Source organism: Numida meleagris, chromosome 8 (genome assembly GCF_002078875.1).
Source record: "Numida meleagris isolate 19003 breed g44 Domestic line chromosome 8, NumMel1.0, whole genome shotgun sequence".
NCBI lineage: Eukaryota > Metazoa > Chordata > Aves > Galliformes > Numididae > Numida > Numida meleagris.
Window position 1 is genome coordinate 13,201,814 of NC_034416.1, and position 23,879 is coordinate 13,225,692.

The following is a 23,879-nucleotide window of genomic DNA, read 5'->3' on the forward strand; positions in this document are numbered from 1 at the left end:
TCCATCCTCCCAGGAGAAGATGAATACTTTGTCCTTTAAGAAGTACTCTCCGATCTGTGGCTGAAAAGCTGTATAAGAACTGGATGTTATTATAGCTGGTAGCCGATGGGCACAGTTTAAGTATGCAAAGATTAAGAAATAACGTGGTTACTCCTTCAGATCTCTGACCCAAATCTCTGACTTTATAAGTGTGATCTGGTGACTGAATAGACAAGTTTTATGCTGAAGATATTCTTAAGGAACCTTATTAGGGCATTAATATAAGCAGCAATGTGTCCTATGCATTTCTTTGCTTACAAGCAGTGTAACAGCGTTACTCCTCTTCCATGCCAGTTTGCTCCGTGCAGCATTTATTTGTGTCTTGCAGGTTCGTGTGCTTAATTCTCTTGAATACTTCTCAGTTGTATATGGGTGTGTTTTTATGTCCTCCAGTCTTTCTGTGGATCTTCATCCAGTTTGCAGTTCCTGAGCTATCTTAATGAACGGGATTTGGCTTTGCATGTTTGTTCTATCTGCAGGCTGTTCTGTTTGTTATCATTGTCAGAGGGAGCTCCCCTCCACCTTCTTTCTATGAAGGTTTTTTTTTCCCTAATGCTATTTCTATCTCCCTATGAAATGCCGCTGTAGCACAGAGCTGAGGCGCTCACATTGCCAAGGGATTGTCTAAATAGAAGGGGCAGTGAAGGTTGCTCACACCAGGCCTGACTTGTGCAAAAAAAACACAAAGATGGACTGTGGTTGTAGTGCCATTGAAATCCATGAGGCTCGGTCTCCACTGTGTTATAGTGGGTCATTCCAGGCCAGGCAGGTGGGACATGGTCAGCGGAGGGGCTGCAGGTGATGGCTGCTGTGTGTTGGGTGCTGGCTGTATTTTCACACAGGTGCCAGTGAGCACAGTTCCAGCAGGGCTTCTTCAGAACGGATAGCTGGTAACCACTAATAAATTTGCCCATTACTGAGACAAGAAACAGAGCCTAACCGGCTGTCACTGTTGGTAGTTTATAGCTTACTGCTGCTGCCCTTTCCTCATCCTGACAAGTGTGCCATAATCTTGTATTTTCCTTCAGTGAGTGGGTGGTTTACTTGCACTTTCAGCTAGGCCGAGGCAGGTCTAACAGCCCATACTGCCATCAGCTCTCCCTGAGATGATGTTCAGAGATTATCTTGTTGATTGAAGAAATTATTACAATGTTTGTTGAGAAGAAGTGAGAACAGGAACAAAATCTCTTCTCTAGCTGCAGCAGCTCGAGATTGCAAGCAGCAGGCGCAGAAACAGTGGACGTAGAGCACAGAGATGATAATGATGTCACGCCACGTTAGTGCTGCATTAGCAGATAAGACAGTGGGGTGGATTACTTGACAGTATTTCTCAGTTCGGTTGACATCTCTTTTCTGTTTTCAGAAGGTGAAAAATGAATAGATAGCCCATCTCAAAAGAGTAGGAGATAAAGCAGTGACGTCAGACGGACAAAATAAGCTTTCCATTTTGTCTGCATTTGCAAAGATGCACACTGTGAATGTATTCCAGGGCTCCTCACAATACATTTTTGTATGTTCACACCTGGGCAGTGGGTGTGTGGAAAGAAGTGGGAAAGTTGCAAGCTGTAAATACTCCATTGTAATAGTAGCTAAAAGCATGCACTGGAGCCATTCCATCCCCAGGAGGTCGTTTAGTGGCCCAGACTAATTTATATTTAGGTAATACTGAAATGCTACAGGGATAAGTCAGTGCTCCCCTTCCTCTGCCTCCCATATAGGAGCTTTGCAGTTGATCTGTACCTTTGAAATTTTTTTCTTTCATCATCTTCCATCGCTGTGATGGAAGTTGTGTGTTGCTTTCAGGATGGGTGTAACCAAGTCTAGACTACCCAGACCATGCAGGGATCACAGAGGTTGAGCTGGAGGTAGGTGGGATGCTGCTTGTCCTGAACTCAGGGCCCTTGTCCCACAGAGCTGCTTCGGCTGAGCACTCATCTCCTGGTGAAGGAGTAGTTGTCCTTTTCATTGCTGTCCAGAGACAACTGAAGGTACTGTGAAGTCAGACGTATTAGCAACTTTCCTGGAATGCAGACACTTATAATGTGTACATAGAATTTGTTTTGATAAATTCAGGCAAGCTTTGGCTTTCACCATCATTTCCGAAGTAAAGGAAATTGCTGTTGAATTTGCTTGCAGAGCATAAGGCTGATAGCCTGGTACAGGCTTGCTCCCAGGCTGTAATGGTTCTGGTTTAAGCCCACTTATCTAGGGCCTGTCCAGATTTGTATGAAATGCTGCAACAACTTGTGTGCAACTAGACTGAAAGAAGCATTAACGTGGGCACTGAGATAGCAGCTAATGGAGGCTGTAACACAAACTAAGGTGTTCCCAGTACTGTTCCTGTGGTGATTTTTCACCTGTAAATGACACCAGTATATCCTGCCTCAGGCAAAAGGCCTTGGGAGCCATGTGCAAATGGAGCAGCAGGAAACAGAAATACGCAGGCAAATGCAAGTCATTTTCTTCCATGGAAGGGCTGTTTTGGGGAGGAAAAAAAAGTGTTTTTCTGATGCACTGTTAAAACTGAGGGCATTATTCATCTGGATGAAGTAAGCAGCCTGCCCACAAAATGTAGCAAGTGTGTGTGTACTGAACTGTTGTTACTCTGTGCATTTTAAAATGCAGTTAAAATACACAGAAATGCATGTTAAATAAGTTTCCCATTGAGGAAATACAAGCTTGTTTAAGTCTCAGAGGTACAAATTGTAAATCTCTGGACAATGCTTTTTTGGAATACAGTTCTGCTGAAGGGCACGTCAAGCTCAGCAGGTGGAGATGGGGAACAGAGGGAAGAGTGATGTTTCTGGGTTGCTGTAGGTGATGGTTGCTAGCAGTGGGTCGGTGGGAGCCTGCTGCAGCTCGCCAGAGAAAAGCTTTATGGCAATGTCCTGGTCCTGTGAAGTGGAAGGCTGCTCTTGTCCTCACCCCAATGAAGGGTTTGAGTACTGAAGCAGTGAGTTCAGCAGAGGAACCTAGCAAGAACAAAGCAAAACTCAGAGCTGGCTTGAAGAGAAAGGCAAGGAAAATCAGGAGCCTGACCTTTCTAAATGTGTGGGCTTACCATGCGAATTCTTCTCTAAGGTCAGGTCAGTTCAGGTGTGGAAAAAAGGTTATCATGCTGGCACACCTGTCAGTTTTGTTTCCAGCTAAAGCAGATAGGAAAACTTTTTGTATTTGTTCTACGCATTTTCCATTCTTACATCTGCAGATGAGTGAAGTAGTGGTACTCTTCCTTCTCCACCCTGAAAACCAGCCTTGGCTGCCTGCTAAGTGGCTTTGGTCCCGCAGAGATGTGCTGTGCTTGAGCCTTGCATCTACAAAAGCTCCTACAAAACCCGTGGGATGTTTTAGGCCTGCAGAGGTCAGCCTGGTACTGAGGCCAGTTGTGCAGTGTTCTCTATAGGTTCCTGAAGTCTTTAGTCATCACCAGAACATAAGAGAGCCTTTCAGCTCTTTACCAAGACAACATGACTCACATTGCTTGCTGTTTTTTAAGGCTTTAGGGTTTAAGCATATGTGGTAGAGCACATTGGTTTGTTATTTTCCCTTGAAATAACATAGTTAAGTGTGCTCCTTAGCTTGAGAGAAGGCAAGGTCAGACCAAGTGAAAAAGTGGTAGATGAAGCAGTGCTCCTTATGTCCTGGGCAAGTCTGATCTATAGTCATACTGGCTCTCAGGAAGGCTTTGCCCAGTAGGGAGAGCTTTTTGTCTCATAGATAATTCAGCTGTGCCAAGAATTCCATCCTCCAGCATTAGGTGGCCTTGTAGGTGTCCTGGACTGACACGATTTAGCACACTATTGCCAGAAGACTAAGAATTGAGTTAGATGCCTAAGTTTTAGTTAACACCATTGATTACTTAGAGAAGAACAGGTGCTTTCATAAGCCCGATGGTGTACTACATCCATGATATCTTTTGTAATGATTTTTTTTAATATATATATCTATATGTATCTATGCATACCCATATGCAGTTAGTCATGACTCATCGATTGATTATGCAGCGGAAGAGAATTACACCAAAGAATTGGCCTTTCCAAATCAAACATATATATCTTTGATAGTTGTCATCCTACCCAGGAAGAGCAGAATTGCAGTTGGGACTTGAGTCAAATAATGACATTTTGAGTTACTGGCAGATAATTCTTTTTTGGCTTCTTTAAATCTATAATCTGAAGTTTAAGGTTGTCTTCTTTTATTTAAAAAAAAGAAAAAAATTCTCAGATTAGAAGGTTACATGCAGTACTTCAGTGACTGTATTTATTCTTAACTGTGCCTTAAGAGATGATGAGTGAAAAATGTTCTAAGAAGAATTTTTCTCCTCATCTTCTAAGGACGTATCCACCAATGTGAATCATGAACAACTGTAGCCTTGCATTTTTATCACTTTCTCTATTAGTGCTCTCCCTTTCACTCAGCTTGGGCAGCGAAACCAGATTACTCATCTTCAGTTTTATTAGCTGTCAGTTTCTCATTTTCATGTTGGACTGCAACTCTGCAAGTTTTGGGAAGCACTTATTCCAGGGGAATGATAGATCTTTTATAACTTAGGAGCTGAATATAAACTTTCTGAGATCATAAAGCTTTTGCTAAAGGAAATTTACACTGGTGTATGTACCAGAAGGTCATTGCAATTTTATAATATTCAAAAACTTAGGAGGTTGTACATTTATTCAGCAGTGGCTCTTCTTACATTTAGTAGTGCAGGAAAAACTTCTTGCTTCTGATGAGATCAGTGGCGAGCATGATGCAGAAATATCATGAGAGGCAGAGAAACTTAGGGTAGCAATCTAGTTTCCACCAAACTCCATAGAAAAAGCAATTTTCTGGGACAAAAGAATATCTTTGCAGAAGAAAAGCAATTGCAGAATGTTATAAAGTAGATTTTATTTCCTCAGATTATAGCAGGCATAAGATCAGTCAGGCATTGTTAGTAAATAAGATCTAGAGCACTTAAAAGAAGGATCCAATCACAAATTCAATTGGTCCATTAACTAAATGCAATATTATTTACCTAAGTGGCCCTTCTGGACTATTTCATAACTCAGGTTTATAACCTTTTCCAAAAAGATCGATACTGCTGAGCGCACAGCCCCGGGGTGTGACGGAGGAGTCCGGCCGTTCGAGCAGCTGTGGTCCATGATTGCCACAGCTGAAGGTCCAGCTTAGAAATACCAGATGAGGAAAACACTCTCTCAGAAATGCTAAAAAGAAGTAGAAGCCTTGGAGAGAAGGATGGAGAGAGGCAGTGAAGCAAAATGTACTGCAGGAGATCAGCTCTTCTATTGGGCTCGTACAAGCAGGCTTTCCAGCACATGAACCCTTCTGCAGATCTGAGGAAGAAGCTGTGGTGACATTTAAAGCCACACACACAGTTTTGCCAACATGTATCAGACTGAATCTCTAGTGGGAGGGAACAACCAGCCGCTCTATTTGCAGCTTGGCGGATGGGGTGTTTTGTTGTCTGCTCTAATGTGCGATGTGAGTTGGCTGCTCACACGGAGTCGCATCAAGTGGAAAGGTAGCTCTTGTCTATTGATCTGCATTCATGATCCGCTGTTTGATTTGCTCTCATCAGCTGGGAGCAACCAGCTCCTACAGCTAAATTCAGGACCCCTGCAAATCGCTGCTGCTTCCATGCACAGAGAGCTCAGGAATCAGGTGCTTTTCCACTGCTTCATCAGCATCAAGAAAAGACAAGTGAGAATAAAAGCGAATAAAAGCCAGGAAGGATACCAAGGGGCCTGGTGGCTGCTCGCTTGTAAACTGGCACTGGCTCCCACCATTTCAGTTTTACTCCTTCCGTTTCGTGAAGGTTATTCTCATTCCCATGAGATGCGGAGGCGTGTGGGTGTGCATTGCTTGTCAAGTACAGTACAAGAGAGGGCAGTTCCTTTTTTTTTAAAAAAAAAAAAGTGTAGTGAAAACTCGTGAAAATTTCAGTGGGGAAAGGCAGTGCTGCTGAGACCTTTGGCTATCTGTCCTCTAACCACATCCCTCTAAAGGATGGCAGTCATTCAGTGCTGCTCCCTGGCCCCTTGTCCTCTCTGCCCTCTCCTCACTCGGCTCAGGCTGCCCTTTCTTGTGCTGCTGCACGTTGATCAGAACTTGGTGCAATTTTCATGTTGTTTTCTCCTACAAGAAATAGCAGAAAGAAAAGGTAGTTTTCATTCTTTCTGCTGCCCTCTGAAATAAAACTGTCCCCTTGTGATCTTAATGTGTTAATCTCAAGAGTCTGGTCCAAAAGCAGGCAGCAGGAGGTCTCACAAACCCAGCAGTTGCAGCTCTAATGCTATTTCTCTCTCCAGAGAGAGGAATGTGTCCCTTTTGATGCAGGGCATGGCTATGTCTGACCTGAGTCTTGGACGATGCTGAGAAATTTTTGCTGGGATAGAAAAGCCATTTTGTGTCATTAGACGAATGCAGTTGGAAGCCTTCCTTCTGCATGCCAGACAAGCTGTTTCTGCCAGGTATGGCTGCTTTTCAAGGGCTCAAGCTCTCATTCCTTTGCCAGGCAGCACACAAGCTGTGTCTGGCTCAAGTGGCTTGGAGATTTGGACTAATAGATTACAGAAAAGAGAGACTCAACTGCAGGGAGATAATAGTTTAAAATGAGTGATAAGTCATCTTCCCTCTTATCTTTGCTATGTGATTCTCTCCATTTTCTACACTTGTTTGTGCTGCAGATAGCCAGCCACCGGATATTCTCTGATACACCTGCAATCAAGTGTAAATAAACAAATAAAAAACTTTCCTTGCCCCAAGTATTAACTCAGGTATTAGAAAATGCCTCCTGGAAAGAGAAGTCATATGGAATACGTGTGTTTTCAGGCTTTCTGCACAGATTACAAAATTTTAATGCAACTGTTTTTATTTTTGCTGCTTTCGCTGTTTTTTCTCTGTAGGCACCTGGGGCTTGCCTACCCCTTTTCTTATCTGAATTTCATCCATGTTTTTGTCATCTCTCATTTGTTGAGCAGGCATTGGTACCACGCTGGAAAAAAGAAGTGGTCCAGGATATGCTCGTGTTGGTTGTTTCTTTCACCAACTGATGCTGCTTCCAGGAGGTCAGTGGCATTGGGAGGAGGCTGAGAGAGAGACAGTGATCCTCGGGGTCAGTGGGGTCATTTGTTCCATGTTGGAGTGCCTGCACGTGCTTGGCTGATGCTCTGTTCTCTGGTTTCAGAAGAGAAAGGCGCCAGGTTTGGAAAATCTGTCTGTAGTTGTTCTGGATCTCACCTGAGTGGTTGCTCAACAGCTCCACATTTAGCTGAAGTTATCCATGTAATCCGGGCAGAAATATATTAGTTCTGACACTCGCATGCAGTTGTTTCCAAGCCTAGTAGACAATCTGCGTTAGGCTACGCACATGATTGCGTGAGAAGAGTTCAAGGCAAATCATCTTGTGAGTCTTTCTTATCTAGCTTTATTGCAGCTTCTGTGCTTGAAGTACTGAAGGAGTACTTTCTTGGACCGAGGTTGTAGTGGGAGATGGAATCTTGCTGAGGAGTTAAGATATCTGAAGTTTTTTTTTTATTTCTACAAGACAGTTGGAAAGGAAAGGGAACCAATGCTGGCATGATGTTTCATAAGGTGACATTTGTTATAACTCACTGCAAATGTTACTCACCATCTACAAAGCATTCAATTAAACTCAAGAGCAGTGAAAAATATCAGGCTCCACTTTAGCAGCTGTACTTGTTGTCAGAATCTCTTGGGTTTTTTGGAGTCTTCCATGCAGGGAAGCTTCAGAGCTACTGTGCCCTGGCACCAGTCCCACCTGTCTGTGGTCCCTGCTTCTGTAAGCTGCATCTTCACAAGGGCACAAAGCTTCCCTTCCCCGTGGGACTCATTCTTGCTTTCCCAAAGACTGTATTGGTTCTTGCTTGACCAAACTGGGAGATGGCTTTTTCTGCTGACAGTTGTCGTAGCACACTGATTTGCCTGATTAAATCACATTCTTTCAGAACACAAATCCCACAGTTGATCCATTAAACGAAGATTCCCATAAGATACTAGTTTAGAAATCGGGAAAAAAAAAGCCAGTACATTTTCAGTGGTTTGTATGCAGATCTTAGGTGTGCCATCAGATTGGAGCATATGTGCATGGAACTATAATTCCTGAAACATAACAAAAACTTTCCTCATGCTTATAAGAAACCAGGACACTGAGAGAGTACATTTTTTGGTATGCCAAACTCGTTGTTACAAATCTCTGGCTCCCCAGGAAATTTCGCAGATGTAACTTTGCTGTGTGCTACAGCCACCCACTGTTTTGCAGTGTCAGCTGGGCTGGAGCTCAGATCCACCCACTCCCTCTGCACCAGGCCCATAACTCTGGAACTGAAGGCGAAATGCAAATGGGCTGTGCTGAACATGGTTGCCCTCTGGCAAGCAGGGGGATGGTGAAAGTAGAACCCCAGCACCGCAGTCCTGGTTCGACTCCTGAACCACAAGATCGTGCTTCTCATTACCTCTCCCCTGGATAGAGGAATAACATGGAATAACATTCTGGCTAATTTTCTACAGAAACCATCGTGTTTTAGGGAAGGCAAGGGAAAAAGTCATCGAATTAGTTGAATTAGTTACAGCTGCCTAAATCCCTGGTCCTGATTTGGTGTGGTTTGTTGATGCCAAACAGAGGTAGACTACCACAGTTTCTTTTTTTTTTTTGTGTGTGTGTGTGTGTGTGTGAATATCTTCCCATATTTCCTATGACTTTGGTCACCTCCTAAGCTTTTTGAGCCACGGAGTGGCTGGTGAATCATTCCTTCAGTTTGCTGCACTCATTCCAGGGCAGGATTTACTACTTCTCACTTTTCTAGACTACAAACAACATCACTGCTCCTGGAAGACAAGGTGGGGTCTTTCTCCATCAACCTATCTAGGTCCTATTTATAAATGCAGAGTGAGAAATTATGTTAAAAAACATGCACAGTTTAAAAATAACTCTGTGACCTAGTCAAAAAGTAAACATTAGGGAAAAATGAAAACTATTTTAAGAGATGGAAACATAGAAGAAGAAGCAAAAATAATCAAAAGAAATCTTGTTGCTGTAAACAAGGGATGTAAGTCAGCAGCTCCTATCACTGGTGGTTCCGATTTTGAGGACCTAGCTCAGTGAACAAAAGGAGGGAAGAAAAGAACAGTGAGCGGTGAAAAAAACAAAGGTGAGAAATCTACCTAGTTACAGGTGGTAAATAGTCAATAAACAAGATCACTCCTTTTCAGAGTGAAAAGAAAGCAATGAAATAGTGTTCAAACCTGATTTAAACTATGGAGTGTCTGTCATTCTCTTTTGAGCTGTAGCGTAACCTTAAATTTTTCAGGTAGCCCCTTAACGTGGGGTTGGTCAGGGAGCGTTACAGTTATTTTGTTGGGAATGAAACACCTTAAAAAGCAATCAGAAGCTGTTACTCCAACAGACCTTTGGAAATTTGTCCCCCATGATGAAAAGATAGGGGTTGCTTGTCTGTTTTATCACTTAAGCGTACTTATTTTTCCCCCACAGGTTGCCTGGTCACTATGAACAATGGCCCAGCTATACTACAAAAAGGTAAACTATTCACCATACAGAGATCGGATCCCACTACAGATTGTGAGAGCGGAGGCAGAGCTCTCGGTGGAAGAGAAGGCCTACCTCAGTGCTGTGGAGAAGGGGGACTATGCCAGTGTGAAACATGCTTTACAAGAAGCGGAAATCTACTACAACATCAACATTAACTGTATGGATCCTCTTGGTCGCAGTGCCCTTTTAATAGCCATAGAGAATGAAAATCTGGAGATCATGGAGTTACTTCTGAGCCACTGCGTGTATGTGGGAGATGCTCTGCTGTATGCAATACGGAAAGAGGTGGTGGGAGCTGTGGAGCTGCTGCTGAATTACAGGAAGCCAAGTGGTGAAAAACAGGTTGGTCAAGTGTTTCAGTTCAGTTTTAAGCTGTTACCTGAATAAAATCTTGTGTTAGGAAAGAGATTCTCCACAGAGAAGGTGCTGTTCAAGAGTCATAAAAGGAAGTCCTTAATGCGCGATCATTACTCTAAATGCCCAGAGTGAACGTGGTACTTTGATGATAACTTTCTTGTCTGAGCAAACATGCTCAACCTGACTTAACTCAACATTTTCAATTTCACTCTGTTCTTTTTACTCTTACAGTGTTTGTGGACATACTGATTTCCAGGCTGATTTATAGACACATACTTTGTAAAGGAATCTGGGGCTGTCTGAAATTATATTACAATCTATAAATATGAAGTACTGCCATGCTCTTGTACTGATATTAATAAGTGGTATTGCTTTTCGTAAGTAAATCCTGAGAACATATAAGCTTATAAATAATCGTAAGTGAGGAAGCAGTCTGCTAGCTTTCAGTACTTAGCTGTAGTACAGACATGTATCTTGGTCTCCATCTCTGGGGAGCTCTAGTTCAGAAATGCAGGGCCGTACATAACATTACAGCATGAGCTGAGGTGCTGTATATCTGAGCAATCAACAGCTATGTCTTGTAGGAAAGATTGCTAGTTACAAAGCCACCACTAAGGTATATAGAGATCTTTGTGAGAAGACACAAAGTACAAATCTTATCATTTCAAGTGTCATGTATCACATTGTCCTTAGCTTTTTTTCATCTACGTGTAACACTGCCAATAACTGTGATAGTTTATATGCATTACTGACCACTGTTAATTTTTACAAGCTCAGGGCTTAGAAGGGAACTTTCAGAAATGATCCTGATTTCGCAAGTCCTGTTTTGAAATCTACTTGGATGCAGCCCTTTGTATGTGAAGGAAGAAAAAGATTACTAACACTCAATTGTAAAAAATTTCTTCAACGGGTATGGCCTTAGTCCATAGCTTTTAAATAGCAGTTTTACATAGTCGAAGCAAAATAGGAAACACTCCAGATCAACCCTGACAACATTCAAGAGTGCTTAGTATTTAGAAACAGCAACTTTCAGCATGCTATAGCAATGTGATGTAAGCCTTAAAGAGATGGAGAATCTCTTCTACTAAACTTTGAAACATTAGTTGTAGGTTTTAAAGTGTCAAAATATAAGTATGAAGACATGAGCCACAGATGAAGAATGAGCCTTTTTTTTTATCGATCTTCTGGAAAGTTTGATCATCCTATACCCCAGTGTAGCAGAAAGTAGAACTGAAGGAAAGGATAGATCACATTACTGAATGTTTTCCTAGGTAGCATGAGGAACTGCTAGTAATTATTGCAGACTAATAACAGGTTTTTCCTAAAATATCATGAAAAGCAAGGGATGGGATTCTTGTGGATTTCTGTAAGATTTCTTGAACACCAAAACTTCTGTCCACTCAAATTCAAAGCCTTGATGGCATAACTTGACAGGAACAGAGGCCTGTGAAATAAGATGGATTTATTGCACCTGAAACTAATCGCCAGCCATCTCTATGTCAATGATGCATTTCGTAGTAGGCCTGTTTCTTTTTCTTTTCTATTTTTATCACTCTGCCAGTGTGCAGCTTTCGTTCTCTAGCTAGCTTTATATCTGCTCCAAAGTTTACAGCTTGAAGGGGAATATGTGTGGAAGAAGAGATGCAGTGCCAGTTTCAGCTTTATTTACAAGGTTTGTTGCAAGACCAGGTTTCAGTGGTACAATTTAGGCTGGTGCTGGCTTGATGCATGATCCCATGTAGAAACCAGAATTAACTTCTCCAGCTGGTGGTTCAGGGTCTTCTGTGGACTGCAGGAAGTGTTGTCAGTAGAAGGCTGTGTGACTGGCCTTTCTCTTCTCCAGTTTCACTGATTGTCCATGTGGTGATGGTAATTAACATTAATTTCATGTACAGTCATATTACAGCAAATGGAAAGAAGTACTTAGTTAAGCAAAGTTGGGATGCTCAGGTAAGCTTGTCAAATCACAAACCCAATATTTGAGGGCTTTTAGAACATGACTTCCTGAGGCTAATTTGAGACTAGTATCAGCGCACATTCCGTAATTATCTTTGCTGGACCCTTTCTCACAAAGTCCTTGGGGAATCCCAAACCTAATTACTTTCACAAAAAGCACCTGTTAAGTAAGATTAGCACAACTTTGTCCTTATCAATTACTTATATCTTTTAAAAACATACAGAAACCTGCTTTTTTTTTGATTGAGTAATTACCAAAATTCACACCTCTTGGAATAGTTTCTGCCTGGATAAAGAATTTGTAAGATAGCATTAATAGCATTTGTATGTAAGGTTTAGGATAATCTGTTCATGAAACGTACATAAGGTTCAGTTTTCCTGAACAAACCTGTGAGAAGGCAGCTCCTTGACTCAGGCATAGCAGCCTGTTTCCAGTTAGGGCTGGCTCTTTGCTTTGTTGTACTCCAGGCAGAAGCGGAGAAGAAACGTCTTCTGACTGCACTCCTAAATGCGAAATTCACCTCCTCCTTCATCTAACAGAGTTGGGGGTCTGTCAAAACCTTCTAGCTCCCATTTTCTTACTCTCTACCTCTGAGAGCTTATTTTTTGCCACTGTACCAAAACCTTGATTCTTGAACTGCCAGGCATGAGGAGCTGCTCTTTTTTGTGCTTGTTCACGTCAGCTCTGTTAATTATTCTTTGCATCTCCAAGGCAGCTGAGCAGCATCATTCAGCATAATCTACTTTACAAGCATTTATTTTGCCCATTCCCACAATCTTATCCTTGTACTGCAACTCTGTCTGAAAATTTCACAGGTTGTGTTATGCCAGCCTCTTGTGGGGCTACCAATAGCAAAAGATCTATATAACAAAGGATGCACCCAAACACAGGATAGGGGGTAGAAAACACCATGTTCCCGTTCAGACTTACTTAACTTCAAAGCTTGGCTCACCAGCCACGGAGCCTGCAAGACCTGACTCTTCAGCTGCCTACGGGGAAGAGCTCTGCTTTCCCATGTGATGACCTTCCCAGGGAGCAGAAGTCAGAAAATCTTCAGATATAGGAAGTGACCTTTGTTGTGTTCCTTGTGTAAGAGACTCAGGGTCTCGTTTGCGATGTAAGGGACAGATAGAAATGGCTGAGAAGACCATGTGTCAGAGATGTTTGTGTCCCATTATTTAAGGACTGCAAGCAGTCATTATTTTGCAAACCTTTGCTATGCTGCTGTTTAAGTACCATTTACTGAAAATACTGTGACAATGGCAGGGGTAAGTCATAGCCAGTAACTATAACAACACAAATCTCCTGCACTGCAGCCATTTGCGTAAGGGTGTCTTAGGAGGGGAAGAAGTGACTTTGTTTACATGTGGAGTGTATGAGAGGCAGGAACACAAATTAGCCCTTCTCTAAACACCACTACAAAGAACATGATAAACGAGTGTGCTGAGCAGTGATGTGTTCAGGTAGATCTATTTTCTTTTAGAACTTAACATTTCTCCTCAAATCTGTCCTGCCTGGTCCTGACATCTTAGTGCATGATTTTGTGTAGTGTTTTGAGAGTCCCTTGAAAAAGCTGGGGAGAAGACTTTGCCAGTTACAGTCAGAATAGCTCTGTGGCTAATGAAGTTATTGCTGTTGGGAAAGATACTGTCACCTCTGGGAGATAAGAGCTATCGTGGTTCGAGTATCTTTCCTTGCTGCCACAGGAAGACCATACAGGCATTGCATATATGGCATTGCTTGCATATGCCATTGGATTTGGAGTTAACAGGGAACTTGAAGTGACATCTTTCATTTTTGAATTAAACACTGCTGTAGGAGCAAGGGAATATATATGTATGTGAAGCTTAATGAAGAAAATTCTCCTTCCCAGTGAAATCTTCTGCCTCCCCATCTGTTTGATCTTCAGAGTTTGGTGTGTTGTTTTTTTTGCTGAAAGTCATATTAGAAATTTTTTTGGCCATTCAAACATCAATACATTGGATTATGGCTTCAGCCGGGCTGGAGTCTGCACCTAAACAGCACTAAGAACGAAGAGGACATATAAGTGAAAATTTGTATTTTCCCACTTATTTGAATCATATTCAATTTATCATTAGTAATAGTTTAATTTCCATAATTTTTGAATCCTGCTGAAATCAGTATGCACTTTCCTTTTTACTTCAGATGAAGTCTTAGGAACATTCAGGAATTTCTAATAGCCTCTTGTGTGAATTCTGCAACGTAGCCCTGGCTCCCCGTGAAACATGCATCACGGCTCACAGGGCAGCTCACTGAGCTTGCACAAATCTTGCCTTGTTTCTTGCCTTGTTACAGTGGATATTTGCAGTGCAACGGGCACAATTTGTGCTGACTGCTGAGCTGCTTCCATTCTTTAAGAAGCTGTAATCAGTTGTCTGAATGACTCCATGTGCATGGTGTAGCCATAAGCACCTTTATTGGTAGCTGTTTTCTTCACAACAATCAGAGCTGACATCAAATGTTTATATAAGGACGATACTAGCATCTCTCTGGTATCTGCCAAAATTAGCAATTTGCTCATGGCAGATGGCTTCGAATTAATCTGGTTCACAGATGGGACTACAAATGCAATTCCTCAATAATGAGAACAAAAAGAAAAAGGATCTCGGTATTTATGACCATGATTCAATTTGTAATGATGGTCCAAAGGCCTTATGAGTCAATGGGATCTCAACAGCTACCAATCTCTATGTCTTTCAAAAAAGAAATCTTACAAAGAAATAAGCCCTGGATATGATTGTGGAGAGGAAACTTGAGAGTAAGAGGCAAGTTTTGAAGTCTTAGTTGCTCATCCTCAGATACCTTGCTGATACAAGGTTGCTACACTCGAGAGTACTTGCACACTTAAAATTTGACTGCAGAAATCCTCTCTTAGATGAACTGATGTGTGAAAATCTGTTGCAATCAGTGTAAATATAATGGATCAGCAGCCAAGAAACAATCCTTTTGTGAACCAGAAATTAAATGGTGCATGAAACCATTTTATTCTTGCCCAGATCTAGTAACTTTCCTGATACAGTGCGGTTTAACAGAATTTTCTTACTCACATAGGGTTCTTCTTCCTCTATGCGCAGTCCAATGTAAAGTTGAGCTCTTCCTACCAGCAGCCCTTGACTTCTGCAGACTTGCTAATATAGGATGTCTAAGCTCACTGCTAGCATTGTCAGACCTGTGCAGTCACTGACAGGAATTCTTACATCAAAGGAAGCAGATCAGTTGTTAGATATCTCATGACATAGAAGTTAGATTCTACAGAAAATCAGAGAAGGGTTTTAGAAGTTGTTGGTGTTCTTCATGGCTTGCCTGAGTGGTTACTGCGGATCTGTGTTATGTGTAGGCAAAGTGCACAGAGGTGCCTGTAGTAGGACCAGAGGACCTAGGTTTTGTGGCTGTGAGAAATGTTACCCCATCTCCGGCAGTAAGAGGTTCGTTTCCTTGATATTTATTATGGTTAAGGGCAAAGGAGAGACTTGTGGACTTCCCGCCTAAAATTGCTAAGCCTTGTAGAACTCAATCTTAACCCATGAGCTGAGGATGGATGCAGGGAAAAGATTCTCATACAGACCGGACAGAGAAGATGTCTTGTTTGGTACTGCTAACATGTTCTGGAGGTACGCTCTGTTTCTGGGACATCATGGATAAGGCATGTGCCAGCAAATATGGGATGTTACAGAGGCATGAAGTACACCAAAGGAATCAAAACAAGCCCAGAGTGCCCTTCTGCAGTGTTGGCCATTACGTACAAGAAGCATCATGTTCTTTCACGATTTTACAAAGGACAACAGCTAATTCAGGGACGCTGAGGTGCTGGGTTCCTGAAACCCAGGCATCCGTATCAGGGAAATGTATAGGCTTGACCTGATCTTACAGTGCTCTGCAGCAAGAACTCAGTAACAGAGAAGGTAAGAGGCAAGGTGGTATGACTCAGTACAGATACCGTACCCTTTGGTGTGACTCAAACCAGCTGTTTCTATGCTAATGGGAGGTCCAGAGAGAAAGGGGAAGGCTGAACCTGGGTGGGTGTGCTCACAGCCAGAGGAGGTAATGAAAAACTGAAGCAATAGAGGAAAAAACAGCCATGGGTTCTTAGTATGAAAATATTTGAAATGCACTATAAGGAAGAAAGATTGTCTGAAAACAGAAAGCTAACAGTTATTGCTCCAAAGCCTAATGGCTCTGCCAGCATCCAGGCTTTTCATTATTTTTATTGATGCAGTAATAATTCACAGCTATAGTTAACATGCCTTTGACATTGGCGGTTGCCTCCAAAATGAATTCCATCTAATTAAACTAAACAGAGAAATCAAAGATCACTTCAGTTAATGATTACATCTAACTGGGAATCTCTTTCCTCCCTCCCCAATGCCTTGCTCCCAAAATAATCTTAAATCTATGAGAAGGTGCAAGGCAAAAACAGTAACTTAGTGCCTTATCACAGAACTAATGAGCAGCATCAGAACTGAGGCTTGCAGGCTGTGGTGCCAGCTATCAGACATCTGACAGCAAATAAGTCACTGGCTCCTTTGCCAGGGCCAACAGCAGGTTTGTTATTAGCTCCTAGGGGGTTGGTGGGGTCAGTCCAAGAATTGCATCACAGCACACACGACTATGTCGCACTTGTCATCTAGTATATAGACAGCTGGGGGAGTCAGGGAAGTGCTGTTATGTGAGGCGTTTCCCAGGGAATTTTCTTTATTCATTTACGGGTGTGATCACAATTCTTGCCTGCATCAGCTGCTAGCGGCACAGTCATAAAAGCAGAAATGCAGTGCAGAGAACTGGCTGCTGATGGTCTGAAATCCTGCAAGGAGGGAGTGCACTAAAGTGTGTATTTGCAGTTAGGAGTGATATCAGTGTATGGGTGGACTGCCTGGAGTGAACTATTTGTAGGGAAAAGTAGTCCTGTTTGGATTGCTACACAAGCTTTTGGTCTCTTTATAGATGTGCTGATTAAGGTATTACATTTCAAAAAAAAATTTCTTTACCCACCCAGTATCCATGAATGTGTCTTGTTTACTCAGTACCCTTTGCTCCTGGGCCCTGCTCCCTTGGATCGGTACTCCAACATCACATAACACGTTTTTGCCTCTGGTCTGTGTGATTTCTGGCACCCAGAAAGGGCATTTGACATGGCTTCATTGACCTGAATGTGCTGGGGTGTCTGCCTGCTGCTAGAGTTGCAACACACTGTCAAAGGAAAGCTGGTTTGTATGGGAAAATTGAACTGAAATTACAGGCTCCCTAAAGCAGATGTCTGGGATTTATCAAGAACTGCAGGATTGTTTTGTAGGAGCCCCCTAACTCTACTTAGGCTGTTGAATATAGCTGTGCTCGCGTTTGCTAGTTAGAACAGCATCTTTATGGCTTGTTCATCCCTGTGACGATCTGTGATACGGCAATGATGATCAGTGTGTGATGGGCAGAGCCTTTTGGTGGCAATGAGAGTGGGGGAAATCAAAAAGGCATAACTGAGAAGAAGAATATTGTCCCTGAGCAGTCCTATGTTACAGTGGAGGAATCCAGCACATCTGAGGTCTGTGCTCTATCATTGCCTTGAAAGAGCACACTGGAGAACCACTCTAGCCTATGAGAGGCTCATGGTCACGTGCATTGTTGGTGCTTCACTCATGGAGGTGAGGATCTGTGTGCTCCACTTAGAGACTCTTAAGGCAGACGTACGAGCTAGAGCCAGCCTCTATAGCAGGAGGGGTATATCATCTGCTTGCTGTTTTCAACTACTTTGCATTAGGAGTAACAAAGGATGCCACTGCCGAAGTAGTGATACAGAAGGATCACAACCACACAGATTTCGTTCTTGCGTGGGACCATGCCACCTCTCCAGGTTGTCATTTCTTTGCTAACACAAACTCTGGGATCTTTTCAGAATCTGGAGTCTTCTTGGGTAGTAAAAAAAATGATGCCAAAAAGCATAACCTGAAAGTAAAAATGGAGGGAAGTGGAGACGTGCTTTGTGAGCATCAAGATGTCTTTTGTGCAACATCAAGTAGCGTGGGCTGCCACCAGATGCACTCACTCATTCCGCTTTGTGATGTTGTCTTACGATGAAATCTGATTTTTTTAATTTAATTTTTAAGTGATATGATTCAATAGCAACATAACCTTCCACCCCACTTCCACGCAAAAAGGCTCTCCATTTCCAAGCCCTGTTAGCAACATATTACCTCACCTAAACTCACTAAAGCATCTCTCATCCACACACAGTAATAAATTACATGAAATAGGAATATTTTATGTACAAAGATGATGACATGAAAGGCCACAGACAGCATGATTATTGGACTATTTTAGCATATCTTGTCCTTGTAACCACTAAGTCAGAAGAGTACAGAGATAAGATGAAATTAATTAAAAAGTTGGACAATTCTTCCCTCTCAGAAAAAATATCTGGAAAATGTTTGAAAGGTAGTCATAATAAAACAGAGAGGACTTTGAAGGCAGAGCCTGCAAATTTCAAGCTAACTCTGGACTGTATTTAAGCATGTTTGAGGTCAAGCGAGAATTTATACATAAAATAAAAAAAAACAGTGTAAGAGGCAGTGACATTTCAAGGCCTTTAATGTAGTTGAGAAATTAACAGGACTGGATTAAGCAAGCTCTTTAACAAAACTAACTGCCAGGCATAAAAGCAAAATAAAAAGTTGTCAACAACCAAAAAACCAGCAGCTCCTGCCACAGAGCAACTGTTTAAATGGCAATGAAAAGTAGTGAAAAATGAGTAAACAGTTTTATGGTTTCAAATGGGAAAGAGCAGCTTCAGGCATACAATCTAGTCTGCCTATCTGAACTTCAGGAGAGAATTCAATTTATGCCTGGCAGCAATACTAGACTTAGAGCCAGCTTGGTATCAGAGAGTCTCAGGAAACAAATTAGCAAGTGGCCAGGAATTTCTGCATTTTGGCAAGGCCAGCGGTAGATCTGTAGCAAACATTTCAGTTATGCCACATTTTCTGTAGCAGCTTAATTAAGGTCCAGATTCGTAATATTCTGGAATTTTTGTACCTTGTTTGTTTTAATTGGACAAGTATCATTATTCAGCAAGCCCCAAGCCATGTAAGCATATGAGAAAACCAAGATTCATTTGCTAGTTGGTCATATGAGAGATAATGTGACAAAATATGTAATTAACAATCAAACTCTCAGCCATTCTGACACTGCTGAAAAAAAGTCACAGCCAGAAGAGGGTGCAGTTGCTCATGGCACATCACCATCTGGTCTTCCACCTCTGAGCAAGGTCAAGATCGTGTCTTAAGACAGCAGCTCCTCTTCCTACTGGATTCAGCACTTCACTAGAGAAAGACACAGGAATTTGGGGCCAAGTAGATCTCAAGATCTTAATTTAAATACAAGAGGTTCAAGCACAAACTGTCTGACTCTTGTTAAAGCATCCCTGTGATCTGGAGAATAAACTGTGCTGGCTGCACTCTTAGTTTTAATCATCAACCTCCTCATTTTATTTCCTCCGCTCACAAGAGAAAGGGACAGTGCCTTAGAGGAGAAAATGCTCTGTCAGGAATGAGTTGCCTTAGGCCATTTAAATGCATATTTGCAAAATCCTTTCATTCTAAAGGCTTCTCTCTGGGTTCCTTTTTTAATCCACAGAAGAACAGAAAATTATGTAGCATGAGCCATAAGTGGTGACATCTTTTGACAGTCTCTGGCTGAGCTGCGTTCCCTGAACGCATGGCTGAATGCAGGCTCAGATGCAGTTCTGCCACAGTCACATGCACTGGGCTTTGGCTTAGCTCTGATAGCCAATCTCATGGGTCTGTCTCAATTTTTTAACACACAAATAAGAAGCTGACTTAAAACATCTGATTAATGTATTTTGCGTTTGTTTATTGATTGCAGAGAACAAAGTTTAGTTATATAAGAACCACAAATCTAATTTTTTTCATTATTTGAGTAACAATGTGTTATATCTAGCAATTTTAAATTCAGTGATACATATTTTAATGTTAATATGCCTCATCTAGTAACCTTATCTTAGTGTTTGGCTTGCTACAAGGTGCTGAGACTGTTTGACTTAATGGACATACAAGTCACTGAGCAGATTTCAGGTCAGAAGGATCCTTTTCTTCATCTGGATATCTTGGGACGGCTTTTTTGAAATTACCAAAATACATCAACAACATCAGAGCTTGCCCAAAAATACATCTGCAACCAAGCAGTCTTTATGCCAGAGATGAGAACTTGTTCATAACACATACAAAACCCTTTAAAGTACATTACTCTGTTATCAGTTTGTGCTGTTCATTATATTTCATTAACCAAATGATATTTCATTCAACAAATTGCTCTTTAGTTAAAAAAAAACAGCCTTTTAAATATAGAAACTGCTATCATTCTCAGTAATACAAGATTTCTCCCAAGGCATGCCTGATTAAGATATTCAGTTATTGAAATCAGCACCACTGTACCACCTAAAATAAATGCCTAGGTTTTTAGAAGTGTGCAACATTTTCTCCAGAGCTCCACAAATGCCCATGGTGTTCTGTCAATGAAATAGTTTGTTTCTGGGCTTAGGCAGGGAGCAAGATGAGGATGGTCATGCCGTCACAACAGGCGTTTTTCCACAACCCTTTTGCTGGTAACATGGCTGACTGCAGTCTAGCAACACTGTCTCTCATTCTCTATTTATAGAGCTGTGTCTCAAAGTATCACATGACTGCGATTCTGAACAAAATCAGTCACTGCTAAAGCTCCTTCTGACCACTGAGCCTCATGCTGAATTGACGTAGTATGAAATCTTTCTAGAATGACAGCAATCGTCCACATCTTCTACAATGCTTGTGGGTAGCATATGCACTTCCCCCATAGAGCTGCATACAGAAAATTAAACTACAAATAGGAAATCCTTGCTCAGTAAACTACCCAAGATTCCATTTCTGCTTGCATTGCGTTTAAATCATCCATGAAGTTGTACGACTCTGTTTTGTTTAATAGAGCATTGCTTCATTACTTAGAAAATCTTTTATAATATAGAGCCCAATCAAAAGGTTATCCTAGCTGAAAATAATGCTGATCGGTGTATTTACGTTTTGTTGTGGTTATACTCACAGTTTGTTTCCGTGGCTCAGGTAAGGTGCTGGTTTACAGAATGGAGATAGCCTGAGAATGTGTCAACGCCATCTGTAACAAGTAAAAGCGGTGGCATTCCTAATGAACATTTTCAGTGCATCTCAAAACAAGATGCATATTTAAGCAGCCTCTGACCCAAGAAGCTTCCTGTCAGATGAACAGAACTGGGAGTGGAGGGGTTTGTGTTCAGGCTTTCCTGCCTGCACGCTCTGTTCAGTTCAGGCCTGGAGCACTGAAGGTTTTACCTGGGGAAACAGCAGTTGTGAGCACTGCAGTCCAGGTGAGCACCATGGAGCCCTGTACATGAAGGAGACTGGGTAGTAGGGTTACCACGCTGTAATCAGGAGGACTGTCAGTACAAATAGGCAGATGACAAACAGAAAGCTGTTCCCAAATAGTAGACAGAGCCAGGCTCCTTCACCAAAGCTGAACATTTTTAACCTGATGGCAAGTTTCTCTCCTGAACAGTTTTTTTACCTACTTGTCCTTATTAATTTGCTGAGGTGGATGACAGATACTGTGTAAACACTGTAGCTTGCTTGGAAATTCTTCCGTGTTTAAACCTGCTATTTATTTCACCTCCCTCTGAGGTATCTCCTTGTCCCCTCCATTTAAGTTGCTTTGGCTCACATTGCTGAGCAGTGTAAAACCTCTCAGCTGGATTGCTTCTCACCACTCTGACCCAGACACTGTGCTCTGGGGGCACTCATACCTGTCTAGATCCAGTCCAAAGTAAAGCTGTTAGAAGGCCTATCACACCTCCATCAGTTCTTCAGTACCAGATTGGGTTTTTTTGTTTGTTTTTTCTTTCTCCTTGTTATTTCTGCCTCTTTTACACCATGCTAGTTACTAGCTTGAACAACGATTCCTGCTTTTCCTATTGAGAGCTTCTTTCCAGCAGTGTGCTATTTAGCAGAAAACTTTTGTTTTCCCGCTCAGAGGAGAGCTCCGCCATGTTGAGCGGTGCTTTTATGTGAGCTAATCCTCCAGTTTCTTCTCCTCTTCAGAACTAAGCTTGTTTCACTCCCTCCTCCAATTAAAATAAATGAGATTTTTCACTCACTGCAGTATTGTTCAGAGTAGCAGTGGTATAATGCCGAGCAGCCTACATTTATGAGGATTAATCCAAGAAAGAAGGTACCAAGCATTCGATTGCTGGTTGTTAGTAGTGGCATCAATTTCTTGAGCGAACATTACCAAGACAAACTGCAGGGAAGGCACATGCTCCTATGCAAGCACTGCCAATAAGGTTCCGAAGGACTCAGCTTAACAGCTTGTGTCAGCTGGTGAGGTTAATGGAAAAGAATTTGTTATTCAGGTCACTTAATGAAAATAACCTTGGGAAAGCTTAGCAGAGACCTCTGGGGGTGAAATAATTTATTCCTCTTCTGCTTCCATCACTCTCAGTTAACCCAAGACAGAAAAAGCTGATCTAAACGTGAACTCAACCTGTCAGTAGTGCAAGAGGAACATCAGCAATTACAATGTCTTGTTGTAATATCTGCTGCCCCTCTGGTGACAGTAGGCAGAATGCAGCCTTAGGAGCAAAGGCTTTCCTTGCATAGCTCCATCTCTAAGACATGACAGCTTGTTTGTTAAGATGCAAGTTATCAAAATGCTGTGCAAGACAACAGCAAAAATGATCACTGTGAGCCATGACATTTTTAGCCAGTGCATGGTCCTTGGATCACCTAGGCACAGGGAAGAGGCCCCAGCAGCCATCCCTTGCACAGTTCCTACTCAGTGTTCGGCTGGTTTCTTTTGCTGTTCAGCTATAATCAGCAGTGAGCTTCACTTCCTGTGATTTGAGGCATTAGGCCGATCTGTTTCCAGACTCCAGAGAGCCCCTGTTTCTCTGCACTGCCATTGCCCTTCTTATCCTTTTAATTAAAGTGCTGCGAGCTGCCCAGGCAAATACTGATTGGCTGCCTGATGGCTGCCTGATTCCTACCAAAGCAGAGCTTCACTGTGAGGGTGAGGACTTGTGATAGGAGCCAGAGTAAGGGAAGGAAGATCACTTGACAGATACCCCCAGTTTGATCCCATGCCTTGAGACAACTCTTTTGAGAGCCGTGTATCCAGGTTTAGGAAGCCTCAGGAGCAGGACAGTAGCAGACATGCTCAGCCCTGTAGCCCTGTCCCCACCTGTAACATTACCACCTTGTCTACAAGGCTTTTTCCCTTTGCTGAGCAACATGAGTACCTCATCTGTACAAAGCTGAAAATTCTTTTTACAGCTCTGGGTGCAGTAATTTCCATATAGGAAAACAAGATTAAACTTGACAGTAATAGGAGTGATAGAGAGGGGGAAAGCGCTCTTCCTTTGAGGCAGAGGCTCTGAATGCAGAAGCCAGCAACTGACTGAAAAGGAGGGGAAGAAAGATAAAGGCAGTTATACAAGCATCAGGGCTTAAAAACACTTCAGAGAGAGAAAGAAAAGAGGAACTTGCACCTTTCTCTTGACATTTAACAAACTACCTAAACCAGCTAAGCAAAGGAAAAGAAAGAATGTCACAGACCTTACAAAGAGAGCTGCTTTCAGCTGTTTGTTACCAGAGATCTTAAAATACCATTATCCAACCTTGCACAGAGACACCAAGCCCTCCATGACCTGCAGCAAACCATCACTGCAATACTCTGGTCTCCCTGCCATGAGCTGTATTTATAGGCTCCCTTCTGACTGCCTCTGTGGGAAGAGCCTTGTTAGAAACGACTGCCCTTGTGTGTGTGATTTAACTCCTCGTGATGCTGCCTCTGGGGTAGCAGACTCATAGTATTTCCAGGAACGCCTCTAGTCCCACAGTGAGCCCTGCTCCAGTAAATGGCCCCCTACCTCAG

At 42.2% G+C, this 23,879-nt stretch overlaps 1 protein-coding gene across 2 annotated transcripts in view; it reads left to right on the forward strand.

The window, feature by feature from the left end:
* Positions 1–23,879, forward strand: part of TRPC5 (transient receptor potential cation channel subfamily C member 5) — a 91,350-nt gene that overhangs the window by 18,807 nt on the left and 48,664 nt on the right. Inside the window, exons 1-2 of one of the 2 annotated variants that reach the window (XM_021406438.1) lie at positions 7,022–7,106; positions 9,551–9,949. In XM_021406438.1, the coding sequence (XP_021262113.1) occupies positions 9,572–9,949 (378 nt within the window). In that variant the 5' untranslated portion in view covers positions 7,022–7,106; positions 9,551–9,571. Of the gene's footprint in view, positions 1–7,021; positions 7,107–9,550; positions 9,950–23,879 lie in introns of those variants that run through there. The other variant, XM_021406437.1, reaches the window with a different exon arrangement.